This window comes from Rhamphochromis longiceps, linkage group LG9, assembly GCF_057381845.1.
Source record: "Rhamphochromis longiceps isolate RC_006_pf linkage group LG9, R_longiceps_female_GT1.1, whole genome shotgun sequence".
Taxonomy (NCBI): Eukaryota; Metazoa; Chordata; class Actinopteri; order Cichliformes; family Cichlidae; genus Rhamphochromis; species Rhamphochromis longiceps.
This window is the reverse complement of record NC_140565.1, coordinates 20,969,662-20,996,501: the sequence shown is the minus strand read 5'-3', so window position 1 is coordinate 20,996,501 and position 26,840 is coordinate 20,969,662. Positions and strand designations below refer to the sequence as shown.

The window sequence follows — 26,840 nt, the reverse complement described above, 5'->3', positions numbered from 1 at the left end:
ACTGCAATATCCAAGCAGTAGCCGACTGTTTTAATAGTTTTACATACTGAAGACCATTGTTATTCCAGGAACCGATTCTACCGGCTTTAAATGGCTTTGAATATTTATTTGTAAAAAGACTGAATATTTTGCATATCACAGAGGGGAAAGCATGTAAAAAGTTAAATTTACATAGCCACATAGCCCAGCATGAAAACCTAAACTCCTATCTGTTTACAGTAAAGCAAGAAGCAGATGAAGCATGCAGGTTTAAAAAAAAAAAGAAGTAGGATCTGCACTGAAAAGACCTTGACAAGTCATCCAGTATCAATCAAATGCCAGTAACTTTTCTTATTGATGAGTGAGTGCTAAATGATGGAAACCCTGCAGGTCACATCTTGTCATTCCTCTGCAGAATAAGGGCACATTTTAGTGAGAATGAGATGATGAGATTTGAGCCCCAAGGGACACATGAAGTGTCTGGCATTTGTCTTATTGGAAGAGTGATCTGCTCCTCACCCTTGCAAAAAAAAAAAAAAAAAAAAAAAAAAGCCAATTGTGCAAAAGACATCAAAAAAATCTTGTAAAAATATGGATTCACACAGATCTAAAAGAAGAAGAAGAAGAAGAAGAAGAAGAAGAAGAAGAAGAAGAAGAAGAAGAAAAAGAAAGAGCGATCTGAGGTCTGATAAGTTTGTTTTTCCTTCTTTTCTTGTGAGAAGAGTGGAAGATAGAAAGAGGGCTTCATGGGCACAACTCCACAGTATCCACAGAGAGACACAAGGTTACCATTTCTGAATGACTGTAATGATTTAATCCTGGCCCATACCCTACAATAAACAGACTGAAATCGGCTAATAGCAGTTTTAGTTATTCTTTTCTCTCGGAAAATGTCATTATTTTTGTCAATAACTGAAATAAATGCTTGTAGATCTGTATGAGCTGATAATAGATTTGTTGATGAATGCCGGCCCATAGACAAATAAATTCACATTTACTGAATACAGTGGATATTTTTTCTCCTTTTTTTGCTTCCTCGTAGGGGGCTTGTCTGATTGCTGGGGTCTGTAATGTTGTATGGTCTTTAGCTTGGAATAGAAAGTGTCTCGCGGGAACTGTTGTTATGATTTGGCGCCAAATAAATAAAACTGGAGTGAATTGAATTGAATTTTGTGCACACATATTAATTAGCTAGATCAAAAGGGCAACGGATATAACTGGGTGATGGAACAGTAATCCAGAATATATACTTTAGAATTAAGTTGTTATCTTAGCTGACAAAAAATATCGATCTAAACTAATTTTTATTTCAGTTTATTTTATTCATTTTTAAAATTTTATTTATAATGGTTTTTTTTATTTTATTTATTTATTTTTTACCCCTCAGCATGTGTGACGAATCTGCCGAGAGTGTACAATGGGCACACAGCGTACGTGTGGCGTAGAGAAAGTGCTTCCCGGCGGCGGAAGCAGTGTTTACTTGCTCTCAGAGATTTCATCATTCTCTTTCTCGCATTACTCCGGTCCATGCTTCTTCGCGGCACAGCATCAGCACTGCTGAGGACCACCACTGAGATTTTCCGCTCCTGCCCGGTGTCCACGGTCCGGTTTGTTCGGCAGTCGCTTCGCTACCCGCGTAAAAACCGGCCGTTTTCAACGTCGGTGTGCTTGTGTAAGAAGAAGAAAACAAGCCTGTGGCTGCAGCTGGCGGAAGGACAAACCATGGACGGCAACATTGAAGAGATTCTCGCCCCTTTGAGGCTTGCAGTGAAAGAACAGGTAATTGGGACTTATCGCCTTATCTTTATCGTTATAGATAAAGAGTGTTTGTTCTCAGTGTGATTAAATATATTTTAGTACCGCCCACTCTGTCACATTAGCCTTCTCGCTCGTAAGGCTAGCCGGCTAACACGACCCGGCTGCTCGCTGTCAATGAATCAGTTGCTTTCTAGCTAGCTGCTAACGTTAACTGTCAGTTATGTCTGCGCTCTCTGCCACGTTTCATTGAGCTGCTGCTGTTGCAGCTGCTTTTGCATACACTTGTGGAAAGGGCGTGGTTATGATTGGAAGCCAAATTTGTACTGCTAATAAAACAAAAAACAAAACAAAAAACCTACACAACACTGATCCTTCAGCATATTTTTTGTAAGCATGCCCATACTCGTGTAGTATGGTTTTGTTGGTTTATCTGTGTCTGAAGCCAGCTCACTCTCTGTTTAGGGGGACCTGGTTCGCCAAATGAAACAGGATGGAGCTCCAGATGTGGATATTACTAAAGCTGTAGCAGAACTAAAGGCGAGGAAGAGGACTCTGGAGGCCAAGGTAAGCAAATCAAGTCCACTTGAGCTCATGGTACTCTGGAGTAGTTAAACTTTAGATATATGATATGCTCTTCAAGTGCTTATACACCCCCAGACAGCCAGACCACTCTGAAAATACGATGCTTTTCATTAAAGCTGAGAAGTGTATCATCAGTCCACCTGGCTGGGATGCTGTGAAAACTATATCAAAATGACAAAGAATGATCAAATCTGGGTTTTTGAGATCACTCTGAGTATTTTTAAGCTTTTTTCACAATCTCCTGTATAAGACGATCAGATACTGAGCTATAAAAGATCTTAACATGCCTCACAAAATGATACCTGAGTCAGACCTGACGGGTAAACGAAAGCAAGTAAGAGGGTCCTGGAAGCAAAGCTATTATTATGGTTTTGTATTTTCTAATTATTTTTTTTATTTTATTTTGACTTTTTGTTTTTAATTCAGTTTAGTGTCAGTTTGTTTCCAGAGTAGATTTGTGATTCAGTGTCGTTATTGTTTGGAAGTGTTTAATGTATTTTAGTGTAATATGTGGATGGCGTATGTCAGTGCCAAAATTGAGGAAAATCATCACAGATTTGACAATAATAACACACAACCCTCTGAAAGCATTTTCATCTAGTTTTAGTTAACTCTAATATCCATGCCAGGAAGGCTCTGTGTTTTAAGGCCAAGAACAGACTTTAATGCTCAGATGTTGTTGTGATTTTAATCTTGGCACTTTGTATAAAAATTGCAGGAGTTGGCACTGCAACCCAAAGATGACATCGTCGACAGAACCAAGATGGAGGATACCCTCAAGAGGCGATTCTTTTACGACCAGGCCTTCGCTATCTATGGAGGTAAGACCTGGATAGCCAGCAGTGGAAATTAAGCTTTCGGTTAGTGCTTAAGCCAGCGTATGATGGCGTCTTTAAGCGTTCTGTTACCATGCAGTAATGCTCCTCAGGTGTGAGCGGCCTGTATGACTTCGGCCCTGTGGGCTGCGCCCTGAAGAACAACATCCTGCAGGCGTGGAGGCAGCACTTCATCCAGGAGGAGCAGATACTGGAGATCGACTGCACCATGCTGACCCCCGAGTCCGTCCTCAAGTAGGTGCACTGAACCTGTTGTAGTCGTGGTCTCAACATTTGTATTAGGCTTTAATAGGCTGTTTATTTATATTTAATAAAGGGTAATTCAGAAACTGCTAAAAAAAAAAAGGCGCCTAGTGGTTCCTAGAGTCAGCTCCAAAGTGCTGAACTGTGGGTTTTTGTTAACGGGCGCACATTGATTTCTGCGATTTTATGCATGGAAGCTGCCACTAATAGCAGCTTTCCATAGCCCGGTTGCAGATACACTGTTGAATGTACGAGTTTCTTTGGGATGCATTTTAAATCCTTGGCATTAATACACTTATTATGTTATTTCTTTCACCAGGACTTCAGGACATGTGGACAAATTTGCAGACTACATGGTGAAAGATGTCAAGAATGGCGAATGCTTCAGGGCTGACCACCTCCTCAAAGGTGAGCATGGTTTGCTTCTAGTTTTCCAGCACCGTGTAAACTAAAGGTGGATCTGTATTATTAATGGGACTCTGCAGACAGGAGGGGCAACTGCTGCTCGTCACCTATTCTGAGTATTGCTGTTGTGCCTGAGGGGGGGATGGAAGTGGCTGGACCAGCAGAAATCACGCAGGGCTTACAAAGTAATACAGCCGCTAGAATCCGAGACACTGGAACTGTACCAAGAGCTTGTGATGGACTGAGGACGTGTCCCAAAAGGCTTTTTATTTTCCCAGATAACACAAAAGTGTGTAATATTTATTAACAGAGGTACTTCAAATTGCATGAGGAACAAAAACAAAACAAGCATGTTTTCGTGAAGCTTTTTAGTTTGCAGCACATTTTCACATATGGTCAGTTTTTTGTATTTCACGTACTGTTTGTTATCGTTATTGCAGCTTACAAAAACCTCGCAACTGTCATGAGTACATATCCCAGAGTTGTGACATTGTACAATGTAAATAAACATGAATGAATTTGCTGCCATTTTAACAGATTATACATTAGGAGATGACATAAATAGTGTGTGCAACCAATGTGGAGGACATATAAGGCCTCCTCTGGGTCTGTGGGGTGTGATTGGTTCAGGGGTTGTTGGGTGCCTTAGCCCCGCGGTCTCCTACCAGGTGGAATTAGACTTCACTTGTTGTGCTTCTTTTAATGCACAGTGTTAGCTGAGCACACACGCATTCACTCATACTTTTTATAATGACTATATTTACGTTGAGCACTGTTGTAGGACTCGCTGTAGGTGCTGGGGGCAGGCTGGGATGTTGGTGGGAAGTCACAAAAAACAACAAAAACACCACTGTCTGGTTTTTCTGTGTGTTACAGCCCACCTTCAGAAGCTGATGTCTGATAAGAAGTGCACAGCAGAGAAGAAGGCTGAGATGGAGAGCGTCATCACCCAGGTCTGTGTTAATTGAGACAAAATGAGTCATGTTGAAAAACCTTTGTTTCTGACGTGGCTGTAAATCACTGATTTTGCATTTTTTGGGCTTACCGGTTTCCAGTTGGACAACTACACCCAAGAAGAGCTGTCTGACCTTTTCGTAAAATACAGCGTCAAGTCCCCTACCACAGGAAATGAGCTCACACCTCCCATCTCCTTCAACCTGATGTTTCAGACGTCCATTGGACCAGGGGGGAATATGGCAGGGTAAAATGACTCCTCAGCACTGTGCAGAAACGTTTCCTCACATTTGTGTCATTAATTTTGATTTTTAATCAATCTGCATTTGCAGCTATCTGAGGCCTGAAACAGCTCAGGGAATATTCCTCAACTTCAAGCGTCTTTTGGAATTCAACCAGGGAAAACTGCCATTCGCTGCTGCTCAGATAGGAAACTCCTTCAGGAACGAAATCTCTCCTCGCTCTGGACTCATTCGTGTCAGGTGAGGAGGGGGTGTGTCCTCTGGTTCAAATAATATTTTGTTTTTAAGCTGAGAGAGAAAACGGGAATGTGACTGTGTGATATATATTTTTGTGCAGAGAGTTCACCATGGCTGAGATTGAGCACTTTGTGGACCCGAATGAAAAGGATCATCCCAAATTCCCCAACGTAGCTGACCTGGACATCATGTTATACTCCTCCAAGGCTCAGACCAGCGGCCAGTCTGCACAGATCATGAAGCTGGGAGACGCTGTAGAGCAGGTGGCTATAACACTGGAACACCAATGATGATGTCAAATCCAAAATAGTCAGTTTAAGATGAAAAGCAACAAAAAATGTATCTTGTCTCACTTAGGGAGTGATCAACAACTCCGTCCTGGGATATTTCATCGGGAGGATCTACCTCTACCTTACTAAAGTTGGTATTGCCAAAGACAAGCTGCGTTTCCGACAGCACATGGACAACGAGATGGCTCACTACGCCTGTGACTGCTGGGATGCCGAAGCCAAAACCTCCTACGTACGTCCCACTGCAGCGTTTCCTCACAGCTTTATCAGCTTCTTTGTATGCTGATGCTCAAAGTAATGTTTGTCCCCTGCAGGGCTGGATCGAGATCGTAGGCTGCGCTGACCGGTCCTGTTACGATCTGCAGTGCCACGCACGGGCCACCAAGGTCCCTCTGGTTGCTGAAAAGCCTCTAAAAGAACCCATATCCTTAAATCAAAGTAGAAACACAACTTCAGAGAAAGTCCCAAAACACGAAAGAGCCTTTTGATGTTGGTGATCAGTGTTTCTCCTTAACTTCTCCACACAAAACTGTAAATGTCGTCCAGTTTGAGCCCAATAAAGGAGCCATTGGGAAGGCCTATAAAAAGGATGCAAAGATAGTCATGGAGTACCTCTCTGTGTGTGACGAGTGCTTCATTACAGACCAGGAAAAGCTGCTCAGTGAGAGTGGGTGAGTGCTGTGGCTAATCATCATACTGATGGTTGTTTCAAGTACATTTTCAGGAAAGAGTTAGTTTTTCAAATTTGTGCTCCTCAGAGAGTTCACCATCGAGACAGAAGGCAAAGCGTTCAAACTCACAAAGGACATGGTCAGCGTGAAGCGATTCCAGAAGACTCTGCACGGTGAGTTTCACTCAAGAGAAACGTGAGGGGAAATGATACCGGAGCAAGCGGTTTTATAATGTCTCTGTCATCCACAGTCGAGGAAGTTGTTCCCAACGTGATCGAGCCCTCGTTTGGCATCGGTAGGATCATGTACACCATCTTTGAGCACACATTCCAGGTCAGAGAAGGCGACGAACAAAGAACGGTAAGTCTGACAACATCGATGTTTCTGCCCTTACAAAATGACACCATGTTCAGTGCTGCTGCACTCATCCTCTTCATCTATTTCTTTATGATTAGATTTTGATCTGGAACATTGAATCCTTGTGATTGATTTATGTGTATTTTACTAACAAGTTAAAGAGTAGCACTTAATTTCATTTGCCTGATTTTGTTATATTGTTGTAGCTCCTTACAGAGTTGAGTATTTTTGCATGCTTTGTTTTATTTTTGCTGGTTTTCTTTAATGATGCGTCTTCATTTTCACTGCAGTACTTTAGCTTCCCTGCTACTGTCGCTCCTTACAAGTGCTCCGTCCTGCCTCTGAGTCAAAACCAAGAGTTCATGCCTTTTGTGAGGGAATTATGTAAGTGATTCCAAAATCAAACATCCTATTTCAGTCAAAGAAGAAAAATGGCACTTTCTCCAACTGCTTTTTTCTTTTCTCCTTAGCGGAGGCGCTGACCAGAAACGGCGTATCTCACAAGGTGGACGACTCTTCAGGATCCATCGGGAGGCGCTACGCCAGGACGGATGAGATCGGAGTGGCGTTTGGAATCACCATTGACTTTGACAGTGTGAACAAAACGCCTCACACAGCCACTCTGAGAGACCGTGACTCTATGAGGCAAATCAGGGCCGAGGTACTGCTTCACTTCACTCCATTTTTACATGTGTTAGGGCTGCGTAGGTAAACTCTAGGGCGGTGCTTTTGTCACAGCACAGAAAAACATAAAAAACTGAGCAACCATGGTAGTGATTTTCATAACCTTTCAGCTCATTCATTCATTTTGTGTGGTTTGGTATGAAAAATGGTCTCCAACACATAGGCTGTACAGTAGAATTGGTGTTTAATGTATTCCATTTATATAGCGCCTTGCTGTTCATCCATGGGATAGTTGCAGGAAGTTGATTGTAAGTGATGACATCCAACAATGATGGCGACCGATAAAGAGAAAGCTCTCTGTGTGAGTCTGTGACAGCTGTGCAGCAGGATTTTTCATTAACAGTATGGCGTTAAACCTCCCACCTAAACCTTTCTGTTCAGCCACGTATTTTAAAATTTACCGTAAGCTTTTATGTCTGTTACTTTAAAAAAAAAAATCAGATCAAATGATTCTATAAGTGACGACCAAAGAGAAATACATTTAAGGCCCAATGAGTTTCATCCTTTGCTTGTGCTTCACCTCTCCACAATTCATGAAATTCAGCTTGGTGCTGTTTGATTGTCATGTTGAAACAAAAGAAGGGATAAACAAGCAAACAAAAACACTGAAAATGTGCCTCGACAGAAGAATAACAGAGTGGAAAGATGCGAGGACATGCATGGCTGCAACGAGGCTGAGCTTCTTGGTGTGGCAGCAGATGATGTATTTCAGTCTGTTTCACTCACATTTCATGGAACAGAGATTCCTCTTTTACTCATCAGTACAGCTGCATGCATAAACTGTGCAACAACAACAAAATCAATTGTGTTTTTAGGCTTTAAGTCCATTTTCTCTGGTTTACACTTGTGTTGGGCTCAGAGTGATGCCAAGACACGAGCCATACATATCTTTGGACTTGATTGATAATTCTTTCGACAGTAAAATTACCTGCAACATGACTTAACCCTACTCCAAGTGCATTTCACCTCGAGTTCCACACACACCATATAACACCATTAAGTAAAAACGCTCCTCTTTTTCTCTCCTCACAGGTCGGCGAGCTGCCCGTGATCGTTCGGGATTTGGCCAGCGGCACATTGACCTGGGCGGAAGTGGAGAGCAAGTACCCCATCTTCGAAGGACAGGAGACCAGCAAGAAGGACACGAGCGAAGAGTAGAGTTCTCCTGTCTGCCAGCCACTTCATAATAAATCCACAGACTCGTTGCTTATGCACCGCCGCGACTGGATTGTGACGAGCTGTAGTGGCGCACAGAGCCCTCTTTGTGATCCACACCACTGCAATCACTAAATTGTCATGTATTTATCATATCTTAACAGTTGTGGTAAAGCTTGCACAGGACTGTTGTTTCATTGACGAGCAGCATTTCATCCATGCACGACCATGCCAATACGATGTTAAAAGGGAGAAATGTAATCAGGGTGTTTTCAGTGGAAGGAAGCGTCCACCATTCCAGTTTCAGGCAGATCTGATTGAGATATTTAACAGTTTCAATAAAAAGAGTCGGCACTTACAGGACACGGACAAACAGCTGTGATATTTTCTTCTTGTTTTTGAGCCACTGCTGCTCAGCGATTGCTTTTAATCTCAAAAATGTCTTCTTAAGCTTACGGTAATTCAGGAGTTTTTAAGATGACCTCCAAAACTAAAATCTTAATGCTCGGAAATTAAAACCATGTTTTGAATGTTTGCTTTTTTCCCCTCCAGTGGAAAAAATGTGGACTAAAAATGTCCAACGCATCAGTTTTATTAGTTTGAACATAAACGGTGTATCAGAGCCAACATGAATGAAACAAGTAAATCCAGTATGATTTAAAAACAGAATAGTCAGCGAAATTGTTTTTAGCACGTGACAAGTTGATGTGTTTAACGCAGCGTACCGATTCATGTTTCATGTGTATGACAGATATTCTGCTTCCTACCATGATTATATTGTTTTTGTTAAAAGTGGGATTCTTTTATTTTTTTGCCTCATAGCTCAACATCATATCTGAGAATTCAAAGCAAAGCAGCAGCCGGCACAGTGGCGTTGTGATTAGCAGGCCTAACAGTAAGTAGGTCCTGGGTTCAAATTCACTGGTTCCCTGGGATCTTTCTGTATGAGTACTCCGGTTTACTTCCAAAGATGCACTTAGAGTTGATTTTTAACCTATTCTAAATTGTTTGGGCGTACCCTGCCTTCTGCCCTGTGACAACTGGGATATGCTCCAGTGTTCCCTCCACCCCCATGATGCTTGGAGAATTGGAAGAAGATGGGTGGAAAATAAAGGACTGATAGTATTATTTTTCACCATTAGCTGGCACCACTGATTCACTGTTACTTCCACTACTAGCTCATTTTTATTTAATTTTTTTCTATTAAGGGCCTGTTAAATTCTCAAAGGTGGGTAAAGGTAAACAGGTTTTTGCGATCCTACATGCACAATAAGGCACCACTGTTAAGGTGAAGTTACAAAGGCTTTAAAGTGTGGGCTCTTCCTTTATTACTGCATTTATTTACTACATTTATTACTTAGAAAATGCAAGGCCTAATGCACAAACATCCTAAATGGATATTTGTTTAGCTGGTTAGTCAGATTACTTTGCCTCTTTATTCCAAAAACTAATAATTCTGCCACATGTACAGATCAAGAGTTTGGAGCCTTTTTCACCTCAGTTAACCATGAGACTGTGCCTTCTACCAAAGCTTCTTTCAGCTGCTTCCTCGTTCACAAAGGGGGTCATCACAGTGCACTGACTGTCAGACTTGATCTGACAGATGTTCACACCAGATGTTACTTTGCTACTAAATAATTGTTAAGGATAAAGCGTCTCAGAGACACAGAGAGTGAGCAGGATGAGATTTCTGACTTCCAGGCATCACTGATGTTCCGTTATACTTGTTTAGGACAAATTTTCCAAAACACTTTCTTGCAGAGTTAAGCACACTGGCTTCAAGTTCACTGTGTACAATAATCAAATAGTTTCACGTTGTGCATTTATGCCCCATGCTATTTATTTATTAAATGTGTCATGTCAAATGAAAACATCTTTTAGTGTTGTAGTCAGAGCTCATACTTGGATGGAGGAACAAAAGAGCCACATCATGTTATTTCTATCCTGGGGCCATTGTTCTGCACAGTGTATGTATTACTAGGCTGTTAATGCTAATGACTAAACAATACTGTTGACAGAAAGTCAGGACCAGTGTGGTTTCGTTTTCAACCTGGAATGGAGAATTAATTTGAGCTTCCTGGATGATGCAACACAACAACCTCGTTGCCAGAGTCGGATTATAAAAGAGAAGAAAACATTTCCCTCTCTGTGTCTCAGACTGAAGGAAGCTTGAAGCAGACTTTAACAAGAGCAACCTGTTGAGTGTCAGCATGGAAGAATTACTGGCTCCTTTTAGGCAGGCTGTGCGGGAACAGGTAGGTTTTTCATCTGAAGATCATGCTCGTTTTCCAGATTTCTTTTCTCAAACAAACAACAGCAGCTCTTCAACAAGCGTTATTCTTGTTACTTTTTAATCATAGTTGGTTTCGCTAAATAGATCATGATCATTTCAAGTATCTGCCATTTCTGTTTTCACATGTATCAGAGCATTGCTTAGCCCAGGGGTCTGCAACCTTTAACACCCAAAGAGCCATTTGGACCCGGTTTCCACGCAAAAGAAAACACTGGGAGCCGCAAATACTGTTTGACATCTAAAATGAAGATAACACTGTATATATTGTTTTTTACCTTTGTGCTTTGTGTGAACAACTAAGGTGTGTTTATGAAATCCTTTAAGTGCTAATGAGAAAATTACATTTTATTTATGTAATTAACACATTTTGAACTCTTAAAGAAATATAACAAAAGGAAAGACACCCAGCTGAACGAAAATGATCCATGTAGCAAACAAAAACCGTTGTGAGCCGCCGCCCTTATATCGCCTTTGGGCTTTTGGAGCGTTGACCTGGCTTTTAAAAAATAATTGGAAAAAAAGCACTATGCTGCTAAAAAATGAAAAATAGATATTTGCAATATTCTGCCTAAATATGTATTTTACCTGGTCAATGTGTGTGGCGGGGCGTGGTCTGCATCACCGCTGCAGGGGAGACGGACGCACCTGAGCGGCACCCGCAGTCACGCCTCGCGGTCTGTGCTCTCTATGCTGTTGTGTTGGTGTGTGTTGGTGTGTGAGCTGAAAAGCTACAGCCGGCTGTATGCGTACAGCAACCGTGTGTGAAAAGTGGTCAATAAAGAGATGCTGAAAAGCGTGTTCATACAAACATCGTCGGGTGTTGGCCGTGATGTGTTTACAATGGGACTTCTGCTCCTGAACTTCTGCAAATCAGGGCTGTACGACGTCACTTTCATCTTTATGCAGGACTGTAAGCTGTCATCTGTGAGGCGTGAGCGGTGTTTCTTTTTAACATAGTTCACGGTGGAGAATAGTTGCTTACATAATGTGGATCCGAAGATCCATAATTGGCCTACCTGGGGTTGAAAGTCTCGATAAATGCACCGCGTTTCCGCGGGTGTGACGCTTATTTTGAGCGATGAAAAAAATAATGGAATATAATTTTATTTTTATATTTCAATATCACAATAATCTTCCAATTTAGAACTACAAGTTAAAAAAAGATCTAACATAAATAAAATATACTTCAGCTAAATACTTCTAATTTATTTTCCCAAACCTCGTGGAGCCGCACTATAAGGACTAAAGAGCCGCAGGTTGCCGACCCCTGGCTCAGCCTTTGTTACTGAAACTGAAAAACCACTTAATTCGAGTGTGGAGAGGAGGTAAAGTGTAGTTCTGTTCTGCAGGGTGACTTGGTCCGTGAGTTAAGGGAGAAAGGTGCTCCGGAGCAGGAGGTGAGCAAAGCTGCTGCAGAGCTGAAATCACGGAAAAAGACTCTTGAAGCAAAGGTGAGAGTCTCACAGCTCCTGATTGGCCTTTGCACTGATTCTGCTTTCAGTTTGACATGTTTTTCCTCGCGTGCCTCTCTGCTAACTTTTATGACCCCCACTCTGATTAAGAAATAGTGCCTCACACCATCATTTCCCATTACAGGAACTGGCTCTGCAGCCCAAAGAGGACACAGTGGATCGAGTGAAGATGGAAGATACATTGAAGAGGAGGTTCTTCTATGATCAGGCATTTGCCATATATGGAGGTAAGGTAGCAGAAAGGAAGGATAACAGAAGCTGATACAGGAAAAGCTGAAAAACCAAGAAAACACTTGTGGAAATGCTTCATTTTTAAATCAATATTTATTTTATTTTAAAAAAAACTACTTGTCCCTCAGGTGTGAGCGGCCTGTACGACTTCGGGCCTGTGGGCTGTGCTCTGAAGAACAACATCCTGCAGGTGTGGAGGCAGCACTTCATCCAGGAGGAGCAGATCCTGGAGATCGACTGCACCATGCTGACCCCCGAGCCCGTCCTCAAGTAGGTAAGCACAAATTCAAGTTTGGCTTCTAATAGATTTGTCCTATAACCAGCTCCCCATTTGTTTCAGGACTTCTGGGCATGTGGATAAATTTGCTGACTACATGGTGAAAGATGCCAAGACAGGCGAATGCTACCGGGCAGATCATCTTCTCAAAGGTGGCTTTAAACTTTCTGACAAGGTGTCAGATTTCATGACATGGACAGAAAATGACAGAAAACTAAAGGAACTATGAGAAATACAGAGTAGCATCATAATCTTGCTGATGTTAGACATATTTTGGTGATATTTATTTCCCTGCAGAGCGAGTTCTGAACAGGTTTTTACCTGCCTTGCTGTTTAGTATCTCCTCTGAGGAATTGACTTCGAGCTGCACAGATAACTGATAAGTTTTTTCTTCCACCTGACATCGGTCAAGCAGCTCAACAGACCTTTTAAAAAAGAAAGAAAATGAGAATAATTATTTAACATTTAAACAGAGTGTGTAATAAATACCTATTTTAACCTTGTACTCTTAGTTAAAGGGATATTTCGAGCGATTTTGCACATGAAGATAGTTTTGTGTTGTCTATGGGTTTATTTGTATGACATTTAACCTTTTTATATTGTACATTTTATATAAAGGACTTATTGACTGGCTGGTTTTCTTAGATCTCATTATTGGCTAAAACCAAACAGACAAACAGCATCAATGAAACAATAATCTAAAAATGTGCGTGTTAATCCTTGCATCTATCTTCTTTTTCGTTTTATTCCTCACAGCTCACTTAAAGAAACTGATGTGTGAGGAGAAGTGCTCAGCGGGGCAGGTGAATGAATTGGAGGATGTCATCACACAGGTGTGTGCCTCGCAAACACACATGCACATGCATGTTGGTGAAGAAATAATCCTGTGATGCATTTGTGGTCCCTCTGTTTCAGATGGATAACTACGCTCAGCAGGAGCTGGCCGATCTATTTGTGAAATACAACGTCAAGTCTCCTGCCACAGGAAATGACCTCACACCTCCTGTCTCCTTCAACCTCATGTTTCAGACGTCCATCGGGCCTGGAGGGAACATGCCTGGGTACTCATATCTGCACTTGCAACATTCCTTTCAAGGTTTATTATTTTGCTGTGTTGAAATTGTGCACGTTGGTATTTCTGCAGCTACCTGCGACCTGAAACAGCTCAGGGAATGTTCCTCAACTTCAAACGTCTGTTGGAGTTCAACCAGGGAAAGCTTCCCTTTGCTGCTGCTCAGATCGGAAACTCCTTCAGGAATGAAATATCTCCTCGCTCTGGACTCATTCGTGTTAGGTAATGCTTAGAATGAATTATTGCTGCCTTCCAAAAGGGCTGTTGGGTGAAATATCAGCATTTCCTGCTTGCAGGGAGTTCACCATGGCTGAGATCGAGCACTTTGTGGACCCAAATGAGAAGGTCCACCCTAAATTCTCCAATGTGGCCGACCTGGAGATCATGCTGTTCTCCTCCCAGGCTCAGACAAGCGGACAGTCAGCACAAATGATGAGGCTGGGAGATGCTGTGGAGCAGGTAGGTGTCGTTTTACTGACATACCTTAGAGCACCAAAACTATAGCATAGATGAAAGATGAATGGTTAGAAGCAAGTTTGGTATTTAATTCAGTATTTGACGCACATCTTTACATTCACTGTCTCTCTGCTGCAGGGAGTCATCAACAACTCTGTGCTGGGCTACTTCATTGGAAGAATCTACCTGTATCTGATCAAAGTGGGACTATCCAAAGACAAAGTGCGCTTCCGTCAGCACATGGAAAACGAGATGGCTCATTACGCATGTGACTGCTGGGATGCTGAGTCCAAAACCTCCTATGTAAATATTTTTTCTTTCCACTAACAGACTTATAAAACCATTTAAAGCATTATAAAGACAGCGTCCAGTTTTATATTTTAGTTGCACCTTTGTGTTTTTTCTTCTTCAGGGTTGGATTGAAATTGTGGGCTGTGCGGATCGCTCCTGTTACGACCTTTCGTGTCACTCCAGAGCTACCAAAGTCCCTCTGGTGGCAGAAAAGATGCTAAAAGAGCCCATATCCTTCTGTGGTCCCAGTCCAACAACCTGACTATAATTACACTAAATGTGTCAGGTCAGACCTATAGCCTATTAATAAAATATTTTAAATATCCAACTTTATTTATTTACAATATAGGTTTTTGCCTTTGAACAATTTTCCTTCGTTTCAATTCAATTTTATTTAAAGAGCACCAATTCACACCAACAGCTTTATATTAAAAGGTAAAGACCCTACAGTTGGTAACCGTGGGAAGGAAAAACTCCCCTTTTATCAGCAGGAAACCTCCAGTAGAACCAGCTCAAGCAGGGGGAGTCATTACTGCGACTGCGTGGGGGTGAGGAGGAGTGTTAGATTTCATGCTAAAATCACTCAGGCTGTGGATACAGGTTTGAAAAATGAAGCCTCTGTCTTCAACCTGCATTCTTTGTATTGGCCAGCAGGGGGCTCATGGTTACAAAAAGAGGCAATATAGTTTGAGAAAAGAACCCTACTACACTTTTATGATCTCAGTAAACACTTTTTTTTATGAGTTTATGATCTGAGTAGCCAGTTTTAAGCCCTGTTTGATATAGATGTAGTGTTTATATTGTAAATTAAAGTCCTATTTAGAGTAAAATAGACCTAAACCATGTATAGGATGTGGAGTGTTTCTCAGCCGGGTCTTCTTTCAAACACACAAGATGGCGATGGCCAAAATGCTTAAGCCAAGGCTTCACCAACCAGTGGCTGATGTCTCAGTGGCTTTATCCATCCTTTCTTCATTGTTATGTTTTTTTTCCCAAGTTTTATGCCTTAATTAGTTCATACAAAACAGTAAATGTCATCCAGTTTGAGCCCAACAAAAGTGCCATTGGAATGGCCTACAAAAAGGATGCCAAGCTGGCTCTGGAGTACCTGGCTGTCTGTGATGATTGCTACATCAGCGATCAGGAAAAGCTTCTCAGTGAAACAGGGTAATTAATGACGTTCATGCTCTTAACAACCATAAAGTTCATTTATGAAGCATTTTGTGACTTGATGTTGTGTTTCTGTCTGTAGGGAGTTCAGCTTTGAGACAGACGGCAAAACCTTCAAACTCACTAAAGATATGGTCAGTGTGAAGAGGTTCCAGAAAACCCTGCATGGTAAGAGGTGACATCAATCCTGTTTTTTAATGCCAGAGTAGGCAAGTTATTGTGGAAGGGTGGCAAAAACAACAACAACAACAAAAAAAAAACAACAACTCTCAAATGTCTCTGTTTTTCCCTGTCACAGTGGAGGAGATTATTCCCAATGTAATTGAACCCTCTTTTGGGATCGGCAGAATCATGTACTCGATCTACGAGCACTCATTCCACATCCGGGAGGGGGATGAACAGAGGACGGTAAGAATACTCCACAACAAGAAAACAGATCTGAGTAACAGTTACGTGTTTGTTTTGATTTAAGGTGCTTTATTCTGTGGTCAGTATTTCAGCTTTCCTACCATTGTGGCTCCATACAAATGCTCCATCCTGCCTTTGAGCCAGAACCAGAACTTTGTGCCATTCATCCACCAGTTAGGTGAGTATAGTCTTTCCATTTCAGTAGAGTGTTGGCTGTTACAGTTAAATACTCAAATGCTCTTTTCAATAGTATTTGGTGAATACTATTGAATACTAGAGCCAGGATATAGTTAGCTTAGCTTGGTTTAGCTTTAGTCTGACATTGTCTGCAGCCTGGCCAAATTAAATAGAGGATTTTCTTATTTCCCTTAGTTGATCACTGGGAACAGAGATACACCCCATCATGAATCATGGTGTATCTCTGTTCCCAGTGCTTTCTCCAGTAACTAGTTTAACTAATTGTTTTCTGTTTGGTTCTCATGCATTGTTTATGCACAGATCTCTGAATGTCCTGCCACACCAGTTCAATCAGGTTGAGGTGTGGACTTTGACTGGTCCATTGCAACACCTTTATTCTTTACCTTTTGAGCCATTCTGTTATAGATTTGCTGCTGGTTTGGGATCATCGTCCAGTTTCAGCAGAGCTTTAGTTGTCAGACAGATGTCCTCATATTTGATTTTCAGTGACTGCAAGGTGTCCGAGTTCGTTAGCTAAAAACAAGCCAAAATCATCACCCCTCTACCACCGTGCATGACAGTTGCTATGAGGTGCACACGCTGACATGCTGTGTTTTGTTTTCACCAAACATAGCATATGTTTGTCCTGGCAAACCTTCCAAACTAGTCATACTTGTTTAGTCTGTATTGTTATGAAGTTTAACATTTAACATGCTAAGGCTTGCAGAGTCTCAGCTATAGCTCCAGCGGCATTTGCAATTCCTGTGCATGTTGCACGGTCTGACCTTGGGCTGAATTTGCTGGGAATTGTGTTATTACACACCTGAGTGCTCCAGACCAACAAACTGCCAAAGCATCTGCTTTTACATTCTCTTTTTCAGATTACTGAGTGACTTTGCCAGGGTTATAAGTCATGGTAGGGCTTGGAATACTGAGTATACATGTAGTATTACTTAGCAAGTTTTAGAGGTTGGCAATAGTCTCTTCCTATTTATAGTCTTAATGTTACACCCAGCTAATAGCTATATATTCATACTTAAGCAAATGTAATGGTTTTGTCATCATCTTCCTCCTTGTAGCTGAGGCTATGACCAGAAACGGTGTGTCTTACAAAGTAGACGACTCTTCAGGGTCCATCGGGAGGCGCTACGCGCGGTCAGATGAGATCGGAGTGGCTTTTGGAATCACCATCGACTTTGACACAGTGAACAAGACGCCTCACACGGCCACTCTGAGAGACCGTGACTCGATGAGGCAAATCAGGGCCGAGGTAAACCAGTTAACTGTTTTGATTTTTGAAAGTGCCATATCTGTTTTTTTTTCATTGGTTTTTTGGATACTAATTTACTAAAATATATCACAGATCACAGAGTTGCCAGACATTATACAACATCTGGCTAGTGACACCTTGAAGTGGGCTGAAGTGGAGAGCAAGTACCCCATCTTTGAAGGACAGGAGTCCAGCAAGAAGGAGTAACCATCCATCCACCCATTCATTTCACGAAGTGGGACACACTCTGTACAGGTCCCCAAAACCTATCTCCAATTGGAGATAACATTTGGAGAACAGTGTTGCTCAAGCAAATCACCAACTGACATGTTGAACTGTTCCTATGAAGGAGGAGAACGGTTTAATAATCTATAATTTTCTACATTGTCACGTTTGATTGTCAAATAAACAACAAAATATTTGTCCTACAGTTCGTTTCATTTGCCGCTTAAATGACAAACTGTATTGTATTTTGAGATATTGTCACTAGTTGGCACTGCGTGTTGTTTTATATCTCCCAGTGAGCTGTTGTTAGAATCTGAGACACGGAGCTTCAGGCTGCTCAAATTTGCAGGAGGCTTAGACCATCCCAAAACAGACCTGGCAACATGTAGAATGGAAAATTTTTTTACAGATAAAATATCTGGGTCTTTTTTCTTTTGACAGTAAAAATAGTTCCTCAAATCTTCAAAGTATGTTATGTTAAGCAGTGTGACGCAATGCAGACATGAGTACATGTAACTATGTAAATATAATGAGGGCTTCAACTTCAGACTTTTCAGTATTAAATGTGAAAATATCGACATATGGCTTGAGTGAGTTTTGCTAACTATTTGCTGCTTATTAGCAAATATAGGCGACCTGAATACATGTCCAATGTTGTGTGGCTCATAGTCTATTATACTGTTTTAGCAGTCCTCCCGTTCCGCCCCCCCTGTGTCAGTGGACAAAGTACAAATACACCATGTCACCTTTAACGGGTGGCAGCTCCCTCTCAGGGAGTCAGAGGGACCTGCAGCTTGACCTGCACTCTGTGGAAGCACAGCAGATGCAAAACTTTACCTTTCCTTCCATGTTCTTTTTTTATGTGACATTTTAAAGTGCCTTTGAAACAATCTGAATTTTCTTTAACAACTACTTTGGGTTTACTGCGATCAAGGTCAGTATCACAACAGGTGGTGTGGAGGACAAACTGAAGTGCATGACCGTGTGGCATTTCAACAGCATGCATCTCATTCAGACACCATGAAGAGAAAGCAGGAAGGGGTTTTACTGTAGTTCATTGTTGCTTCATTTAGCTGAGTTTGATTTTTCTCTTATAGCAACACGTAGCTGTTTCATTGTGTGCAAGCCTAAGCTGCAATTCATCAGAGAGAAATCGTTTAGTTAAAAATAGCAGCAGCTGCACTTTAAATTCTAATCGGTCAGTTTACCCTCCACCTTTTTATGAGAAATGAGAAATGTGTCAAACAAGTCAAAGAAACAATATTCTTAAATAATTGAAGCTTAAAATCAGGCATTATACAGCAAGGTTTTTGGAACAGAATATATTAAATAAGGAGGAGAAAGCAGGTTCTTATTGTACCAAAGAAGAGGCATCAGAATCCACAAAGCAAAAGATAAATAGTGAAAAGAACCACTCTTTGGCACAATAGGAGGGCATGCTTATAGTGAATTATGCAGTTTATTATGCAGATGCAAATCAAATCAAATCAAATATGATCTTGTAAGATACGTTTAACCGTCAAATATTAAACTATCCGACCAGGCCTACTAATACAGTTCATTTAGGTTTAACTGATTTTTTGCTATAGCTGACTCTGACTGTTCCTTAGTTGCTAGTTTCTAGTCTTACTAAAGCAAATTCTGGTACCTATTAGAGTCAAAATACTACTACTAATAATATTAACAATAATAAAAATAATAATGATACAATATGTTTTAGGGCAGGCCTCCCATGTAACAGAAAAGTCATGACCCCTATGGTATTTCAGTGTCTCTCAGTTCCTCTGTCAGCTCCACCCCTCTCAACATGGCGACTATAAAAAGTGTGATTAATTAATGCCAGTAAAACCAGCATGTCATGTGACTTAATTCTTCCCATGTTATCACTGGACTATTAGAAACTCTGATACAACAGCATCGTGACCAATCATGTCATGAAGTCATTCGTAGATCTCAGGGTGCAATCAGCCACTGCTGCTATACACAGCTTACCTTGTTAGCCAGCTAGCTAGCTTGTGAGCATAGAGAAATCCTTGAGTAAATCATCGGTTAAGTCAAAAACTGCAATCCTATAAGTGGTTCCTGGTCCCAAAAAGCTTAAGAATTGCTCAATTTAAACTACCTAAGTGTAAATAAACCAGAAAAAACAACATACCATTTTAAAAGTACTATTTAAAATCTGATGTGTTAGTAAGAGTGATCTAATAGCAACACTGATGGTTTTTTACTCTGAGGTGTTAAAAAATAAAAAATCCTACTGCTCTGCTTTCCTTTGAATAACGGATGTGGAAACTTCGTTGACAGCTGGACTAATAATCTTTAAAATTAGCAGTTATTAATCCATTTGATAAATGTACAAAGATAAGTACAATAAAAATGTGGAAAGTCCTCTGTGATAGTCACAGGTTAAGAGGAAGCAAATGGCTTTTGTTACTTTCCATCTCTGATAATGTGTCACAGAAAGTTCACGGATGACAGTTACCTAAATTTAGAATCAGCGATGGATTAGAGGTCTATTTTAGTTGGGTTATGCAAAATAATGTAATAAATGCCCTCATACAAATACTGCAGTAGGACTGTGACACTTTTTGTGAGGCTCAGTTTATTTTTAGGATTACAGCTGTTCATGAAGAATAATGTGCCACCCTTCCTGTAGTACAGCAGTGACTGGGATCCAAAGGATCCCCAAAATAAAAGATAACATCAGGGGAAAGGGGATGAACCTCTGGCATATGTGTCTTACTGTAGGCAGGATAACTCAGGAATGCTATTTGGCACCGCCTGTTTTAGGTGTGACAGACAGATTAAAGTACTCTGACTTCTCTGTGGTTTATATTCAGGAGCCTCCGGAGCTCCGTGCTGTCCTGACTGCATCGCCATGGGGCTCAAAGCTGCTCTTCCCAAGTATGAGATTTATTTCTACAACACTGTTTTGTGTCTGGCCATGTTCTGGGCCACTAGCTGGATCTTTGAGGTGTCCAGTTGTGAGTATGAGTTAACACACTGACACACATGCACACAGAAAAAGAGCATCCGAATATTAAGCCTACTGTATTTGGTCATTTATAATGAAAACTGTCCTAACTGGTGGTGCAGGTGGATTCAAACTTAGGACTCTGAGTTAAAAGTTCACAGGTTTATTTACAACAATGAAATACCAGGAATTGTATCTGAAAGCTTTAACACAACGAGGTCTGATGTCAGGTTAACAGGTAAGTCCACAGCTTAATTTTTCCCACAGGAATGTCTTTAAACAAATTTTGCAAATTTCTCTCAAGAGTTTCTGCACAGAAGCATCCAAAATGCTACTAACTGTGTAGGGAAGCTGTCCATCAATGACCCAGATGGTTGGAGGGGGGTTGGAAGGGGGTACAACAGACTGGACTAAGTGGGTTTCGACTGGAATATGTGCAACGTTCCACATGCTGTCAATTCTCATATTCTGGGGTAGCTTAAGACAGACACACACAGAGTTAATCAGAACCTCAACTTCAAAAGGACCAGTGTAGTGTTAGAGTTGGGTGAGTACTCTTCCCAGGTAAACTGGAAAGTCCAGGTGGACCTGTCGGTCGATGCCACACGCCAGAGACCTGCATCTAGCTCCTGGTTAGTTCCCTCTGCTTGCTTGTTGGTCACATGTGTTTCTTGAATGATGTTTGAGCCAGAGGTGACCAACAACTAAACGTGTACAGAATATGATGAACCAGCACAGGACTAGGTGACAGAAAACTACTAAGAAGACCATTTTGTTTAAAGGATATCTATTTATATTTATAGCATAGAAATACCTATGAAGTACTAGTTAATCATATATTAATTCTGTGACTCTATCCTAGACTATCTATACTTTATAAACAAATTATCTTGCAAATTAAATCATAAAAAGGACTAAAACAAAGCTTGACTAAATTATTTTCCTCTTTTTCCTGATCAGCATACATTAGATTCCTCGAATGCAAAGTTCATCTGAGACTGTAGCACAGTCACGTACAGACAATACACTGTGAAGTATACATATGGGGGAAGTGTCACAGTGTAAGGTTGAGGAGTCTGAGCTATGTAGACCACGCTGAGGAGAACAGGTGTCGGTATTAATACCACCGAGCACAAGAAGAAAATAGTCCCTCTGTTTGGACTACATTTGTTTCACTGTCAATCTAGCAAAGGTTTGTCATTTGCACTCAAGGGCAAGAAAAGAAAACACGGTGCACAGAAACACTTGGCTTCTGTACCAAACTATAAAATGTTGTATTCTCCCCCCCGCCCCCCAATTGTCCCATTGTTAGCCAGTGCAAACAGAAAGACTTTCAAAACCAGCGTGAAGCCAGGATGGTACTACTTTGGGAGGAAAATGGTAAGAAAATGAATGCAGCTCATTTGTCATCATTTGTTTGCAGAAGTGTTCTCATATTTCTAATATTGTTGTGCTCGCTGGTCTACAGGAAACTGCAGATTTTGAGTGGCTGATGTGGTTTTCCACCTTTAGAGACCACATCATATTTGCGCTCTCTGGTCATGTGCTGTTTGCCAAGATCTGCTCCATGCTGGCTCCACAGGTGCTTCTCCTGACAGATTGATGGATTGTTTTCATTGAGCTTCTGTAGGCAGATTAATGTAGTATAGGACAGATCCAATATTTACTGCTAGTGTTAATAATCTGAGTGAAGCACTGAACTGCAATGAACCCAAGTTTATTTCTCACCATTATCTGGCAACCTCAAAATCTTCTTTGTCACAGCTGAGCTTTTATTTGTTTTTTTGTTTTTTTTAGCTGCTCTTTTCCCAGGGTGGTATGATCTAACACCATACATCTTTAATGACCTTAAAAACAAGAACTGGGTGCACAAGAGTTCATTTAAATCGTCTGATTTCCTTGCATGAACCTGCCTTTTAAGTGTGGTCTAAAAAATTTTCAGCAGGGTTGAGGTCAACCCCTTGGGAAGGCCAGTCCAGAAGCTTAATGTTAGCCTGCTTTAGCCATTATAAAACACAGTTGCTTCTAAGTTTTAACCGTTTGGTTGTTGAGGTGAAGGTTAAAAACTTGGAGGTTGTCCTCAGTCTTCATTGTTCCGTCCACTTTGTGCAATGTATCAGTACCAGTGGCACCAAAACATCCCCAGAGCATGATGCTGCCACCACCATGCTTGACACTTGGGACATTGTTCTTCGGTTTGAAAGCCTCAACTTTACTCGTCCTAACATACCTCTTGTATATGTGTTATAATTGCTCAATCTTTTTCTTATTTGAGCATAAAAACTATTCTCCATGAGATATTTGGCTTGTCCATGTGGGCTGCTGTAAATTTCAGTTGAGCTAGAGGATGTTGATTTTGGAGCAAGTTTATATCTCTTGGGTTCATCAAGTTAAAAACCACTGTAGAACCTTCAAAGATTTAAGTGACCCTGTATGTATCATTCACTCGTTAAAGATGATATTCATGCCCATGATGAATGTATGAAAACTTTTAAACCACAAGGGTGACACCATTTTTCTGTCCCACAGTATCGGTCCTTGGTATATATGGTGTATGGCCTGCTTGCTGTGTGGACCAGCATGGGCTGGACCTATGTCACCCTCATCCTCTCCCACTGTATCCTGCTCTACAGCATCTCTTTAGTGAAAATCCGCTGGCTTTGCTTCGTCACTGGTCTTTGTACGCTGGCTACATTCAAGTGTGAACCCTTCATTTCCTGGCAGGTAAGCTGCTGGCACCCAAACACCTCAGTGTATTGTCTATACATTTCTCATGGTCGATTCCCCATGTCTTCTCTAAACAGGCAGGTTTTGTGGAAGGGGACTTTGAGTTGCGTCCTGTTTTCTTCTATGGAGGATGTGGGTTTACAATCATGCGTTGTATGAGTTTTGCTCTGGAGAACTGTGAAAGAAAAGATGGCAACTACAACATCTTGGAGCTGCTCAAGTACAACTTCTACCTCCCTTTCTTCTATTTCGGGCCTATCATGACTTTTGATAAATTTTATGTTCAAGTAAGTTTCATTTGATTCTTTACAGGTTACAAAATTATTAAGTATGACGATCGTGTGACCTAAAATTGATGGTTTCTTTTACTTTTCTTTACTGCTCATGAAGATATTTAGAACACACAATGTAAAGTTTACATGCATTTATGTCGCCATCAGTAAAAAAAATCTGACGTTTAAAATATCCCTAAATAACAGGGCCTGTTGTCTGCAGAGGCTGAAAGTTTCTGGCTTTCTCCGTAGTTGTGATGTGTGTTTGCTGCCCTCTGCAGGTCAACAGGTGTGACCTTACCAGGAAAGAGCGGGAGATGTGGACTATCAACCTGCACGGTGTGATCCACCTTATCGTCATCATTGTAGTGGACATCCTTTTCCACTTCATGTACATCCTCACCATCCCCACTGACTTGAAGCTGATGAAGCACCTGTCTGACTGGGCTCTAGGTCTGTGCCACTTCACGAAAATTCCCGTTTTAATATTTTTAAACCCAACGGCATGCAAAAAAAAAAGCACAAATGAAGACTGAACATTAACATATAATTAAAAGCTTTGACTTTATGCAAACAAACATGAAAAATTTCCAGTTTTAATTTCAATTATTTGAGATGAAAGGAAACTTGCAGCAGAACTGATGTCACTGCATTGTTTCCAGTGGGGCTGGCTTACTTTAACCTGGTGTATGACTGGGTGAAAGCAGCTGTGATGTTTGGAGTCATCAACACGGTATCCAGACTGGATCACCTTGACCCTCCTAAACCACCAAAATGCATCACCATGCTCTATGTGTTTGCTGAAACGTGAGTGAGGCTTGAACACAAGTGAGTGGTTCCAGGCGTACATGTGGTATAATTCTATAGTACTAAAGCTGATTTTGTTTTGTAGTCACTTCGACAGAGGGATCAACGATTGGCTGTGCAAGTGAGTGTCTCCAAAAGGCCACCAATATTAAAGTCATGTTAATCATTTGAAAAGCAAAGGTTCTGATGAAGCCCTAATCCACAGGTATGTGTATAATTACCTGGGTGGAAAGCACGAGAACATGGTGGAGGAGCTTGTGGCTACACTGTGCACCTTCGGCATCACCATCCTCTGGTTGGGACCCTGTCAGGTGGTCCTGGTCTGGGCTTTCCTGAACTGTTTTGGTCTCAACTTTGAGCTGTGGACAGGCAAATTCTTCTCCGTGGAGCCATTTAGCTCTTTTGAGGTTGGTCAGATGAGTTTGTTTGTACACATCAATAAGCAGTTTATAAAGGATAAGGGATTTAACGTGCATGTTGTATATAAATATGATTTGCAGATGGCAATGTCAGAAGCGATGTCTCGGCGCATCAGAGCCATCTTCAACACTTTTAACTTCTGGAGCATTGTGTTGTACAACATTCTGGCCTTGAACAGTTTGGACTTTGCAAAGTTGGTTGCCAAACGGCTGCTTCTAAAAGGTGATTTTGGTTGTTAATTATGAGGCAACTTTGCCATTTCTTACCAGCTTATTAACAAGGAATTACCTTCCCAGGCTTCCCCATAACCACCATCATCGTCATGTTTGTGACCTACTGTCTGATTCAAGTGATCAAGGAGCAAGAGAGGAGACAGGCACTCATAGACGATCCCGATCCACTCCCACCGGCACCGCCTCCAAACGCTGCCACCAGTCCTACCACCTCTGCAACTGCACCCACTGCTGCTCAGCCAGTCGCAGATCCCAGCAAAGAAAAAGCAGAGTAGATATTTAATTTTTAACGAATGGTTACAATGATGAAAATTGTGAGTTCTGTCCAAATGCTAACAGTATTATGAGTTTGAATGGATGCAGACAAGCTCGCTGTAAATAAAATTTTAAGTATTTTTACCTAAGGGAGAATTTAAAACTTAATGAAAAAAAATTACAGTAAATGATTATTTACTGTAACATATTGTGAAGTTCACCTGTATACTAACCAGGACTAACAATAAAACTACATTGTCGGGACTGTGATTGGTCTAGAGCAAAAGTAAAGATTAGTGAAAACATTTGTACTTTGTGTGTTTATGCAGGTTTTTGTTCTCTCCGATGAAACTGCTGGCGCTTTTTACACTACATGAGTCAGTGTTGAGTCTTGTCATAGTACCGTGAGCCATTTCTGTTGCATTACATCAGCACTTTGTCACTGAATCCTGTTTGCTGCTTCCACATGGAAAACACTTTGAATACTGTTGGGAGGGAGTGCTACAGACACCTGTGGTGAATCACTGCTCTGACCAGAACAAGGCAATAAAATGGATTTAATAACATCAAACGGCGGAGGTTCCCTTTTTTTGTTAGGGTAAATTTACCAGGTAATTTTGGCAAATCACTAAGAAAAAAAATATGTGTGACATTTAACTGTGTTTTCATGATTACCTGAAATGTTTTTAATATTTTTGTGTTAAACTGATGCAATAAAACATGAGTGTTTGAGCCTCTACAGCTTTTGAGACATTAGCTGTCCCATGTTTTTTGACACGAGCAGTGTTCAGGGTAAAATGGTTCAGCTGATCAGTGAAAATGTCCCACTGTACTCAGCCAAAGCCCCTCTCATCCTTTCCTCTACCCACTAGTTGTATTTTTAAAACACTTTTGATGTCTGTCACATTTATCACTTCTATATCAACATGTTTCTTTCATCCTTTTTTCAGGTAGTGTAATGTGAAAATGGAATGTAAGACATAGAATAAGAAATATATCAAACTATTTTTAAAATGGGGAACTTTAAAAATATCTAAAAAACTCAACTCAGAGGGTGGCCCACTTTACCTGAAATGAATCACCCATTTTATCTAATACATGAGGGTAAATTGGGCTGGTAATTAAAAATGTTTTTTCATACAAATTTGCTTAATTTAGAAAATTATCTGCATTTTTCTGGCAGAGGACAGCACAACATGGATTATGAATCAAAATGTCTAGATGTTCATTTGGTTCTTATTCACCTTATTATTGAAGAGTAAGTTTTAACAAGTCAGGTCACTCACCATGGAGTTTTCTGTGGCAAAATGAACCATCATCCTTGCAATCTCAGACGAATCACATCAAATGCTAAATGTTAAGTACTGTTTACTTTTAAAGACAGCTTTTAAAGAGCTAAGACAGTCAAACCTTAAAT

The 26,840-nt window shown here is 41.0% G+C and overlaps 3 protein-coding genes and 1 non-coding gene across 4 annotated transcripts; all 4 read left to right on the top strand.

The window, feature by feature from the left end:
- The first annotated feature begins 1,465 nt into the window (after window positions 1–1,465).
- On the top strand, window positions 1,466–8,756 carry LOC146662267 (glycine--tRNA ligase-like). The gene is made up of 17 exons (XM_085418792.1): window positions 1,466–1,758; window positions 2,200–2,301; window positions 3,038–3,140; window positions 3,248–3,389; window positions 3,718–3,806; window positions 4,680–4,756; window positions 4,859–5,004; window positions 5,090–5,239; window positions 5,337–5,499; window positions 5,594–5,758; window positions 5,841–5,949; window positions 6,053–6,197; window positions 6,285–6,370; window positions 6,448–6,557; window positions 6,845–6,938; window positions 7,025–7,215; window positions 8,271–8,756. Exons 1-17 carry the CDS (start codon window positions 1,507–1,509, stop codon window positions 8,394–8,396), a joined length of 2,250 nt encoding a protein of 749 aa, XP_085274918.1. The 5' UTR covers window positions 1,466–1,506; the 3' UTR covers window positions 8,397–8,756.
- On the top strand, window positions 3,504–3,640 carry LOC146662268 (small nucleolar RNA SNORA84). Its single transcript, XR_014913427.1, has one exon. It is a non-coding gene; the product is annotated as a small nucleolar RNA SNORA84 (small nucleolar RNA).
- A 1,742-nt stretch (window positions 8,757–10,498) lies between the features above and the next one.
- On the top strand, window positions 10,499–18,266 carry LOC146662266 (glycine--tRNA ligase-like). The gene is made up of 17 exons (XM_085417789.1): window positions 10,499–10,648; window positions 12,036–12,137; window positions 12,283–12,385; window positions 12,518–12,659; window positions 12,730–12,818; window positions 13,423–13,499; window positions 13,582–13,727; window positions 13,811–13,960; window positions 14,035–14,197; window positions 14,333–14,497; window positions 14,607–14,715; window positions 15,508–15,652; window positions 15,738–15,823; window positions 15,954–16,063; window positions 16,148–16,241; window positions 17,320–17,510; window positions 17,604–18,266. Exons 1-17 carry the CDS (start codon window positions 10,604–10,606, stop codon window positions 17,715–17,717), a joined length of 2,031 nt encoding a protein of 676 aa, XP_085273915.1. The 5' UTR covers window positions 10,499–10,603; the 3' UTR covers window positions 17,718–18,266.
- A 234-nt stretch (window positions 18,267–18,500) lies between these two features.
- Window positions 18,501–26,211, top strand: hhatlb (hedgehog acyltransferase like, b). The gene is made up of 12 exons (XM_085418791.1): window positions 18,501–18,669; window positions 20,576–20,719; window positions 22,022–22,089; window positions 22,178–22,291; window positions 23,239–23,433; window positions 23,514–23,723; window positions 23,990–24,161; window positions 24,371–24,515; window positions 24,601–24,636; window positions 24,721–24,922; window positions 25,016–25,157; window positions 25,232–26,211. The coding sequence occupies exons 2-12, from the start codon at window positions 20,614–20,616 to the stop codon at window positions 25,441–25,443; spliced, it is 1,602 nt and encodes a 533-aa protein (XP_085274917.1). The 5' UTR covers window positions 18,501–18,669; window positions 20,576–20,613; the 3' UTR covers window positions 25,444–26,211.
- Window positions 26,212–26,840: the final 629 nt, after the last annotated feature.

What these genes read in the sequence shown, in the direction of transcription:
- LOC146662266 (XM_085417789.1), top strand. Translation starts at nt 10,604, where the DNA reads ATGGAAGAATTACTGGCTCCTTTTAGGCAGGCTGTGCGGGAACAG. An exon ending in AAAAGACTCTTGAAGCAAAG is followed by an intron (nt 12,138 to 12,282) that starts GTGAGAGTCTCA and finishes TTCCCATTACAG; the next exon opens with GAACTGGCTCTGCAGCCCAA. An exon ending in TGGAGGATGTCATCACACAG is followed by an intron (nt 13,500 to 13,581) that starts GTGTGTGCCTCG and finishes CCTCTGTTTCAG; the next exon opens with ATGGATAACTACGCTCAGCA.
- LOC146662267 (XM_085418792.1), top strand. Translation starts at nt 1,507, where the DNA reads ATGCTTCTTCGCGGCACAGCATCAGCACTGCTGAGGACCACCACTGAG. An exon ending in CCAGGGGGGAATATGGCAGG is followed by an intron (nt 5,005 to 5,089) that starts GTAAAATGACTC and finishes CTGCATTTGCAG; the next exon opens with CTATCTGAGGCCTGAAACAG. An exon ending in TGGGAGACGCTGTAGAGCAG is followed by an intron (nt 5,500 to 5,593) that starts GTGGCTATAACA and finishes TGTCTCACTTAG; the next exon opens with GGAGTGATCAACAACTCCGT.
- hhatlb (XM_085418791.1), top strand. Translation starts at nt 20,614, where the DNA reads ATGGGGCTCAAAGCTGCTCTTCCCAAGTATGAGATTTATTTCTACAAC. An exon ending in ACTACTTTGGGAGGAAAATG is followed by an intron (nt 22,090 to 22,177) that starts GTAAGAAAATGA and finishes GCTGGTCTACAG; the next exon opens with GAAACTGCAGATTTTGAGTG. An exon ending in CTCTATGTGTTTGCTGAAAC is followed by an intron (nt 24,516 to 24,600) that starts GTGAGTGAGGCT and finishes TTTGTTTTGTAG; the next exon opens with TCACTTCGACAGAGGGATCA.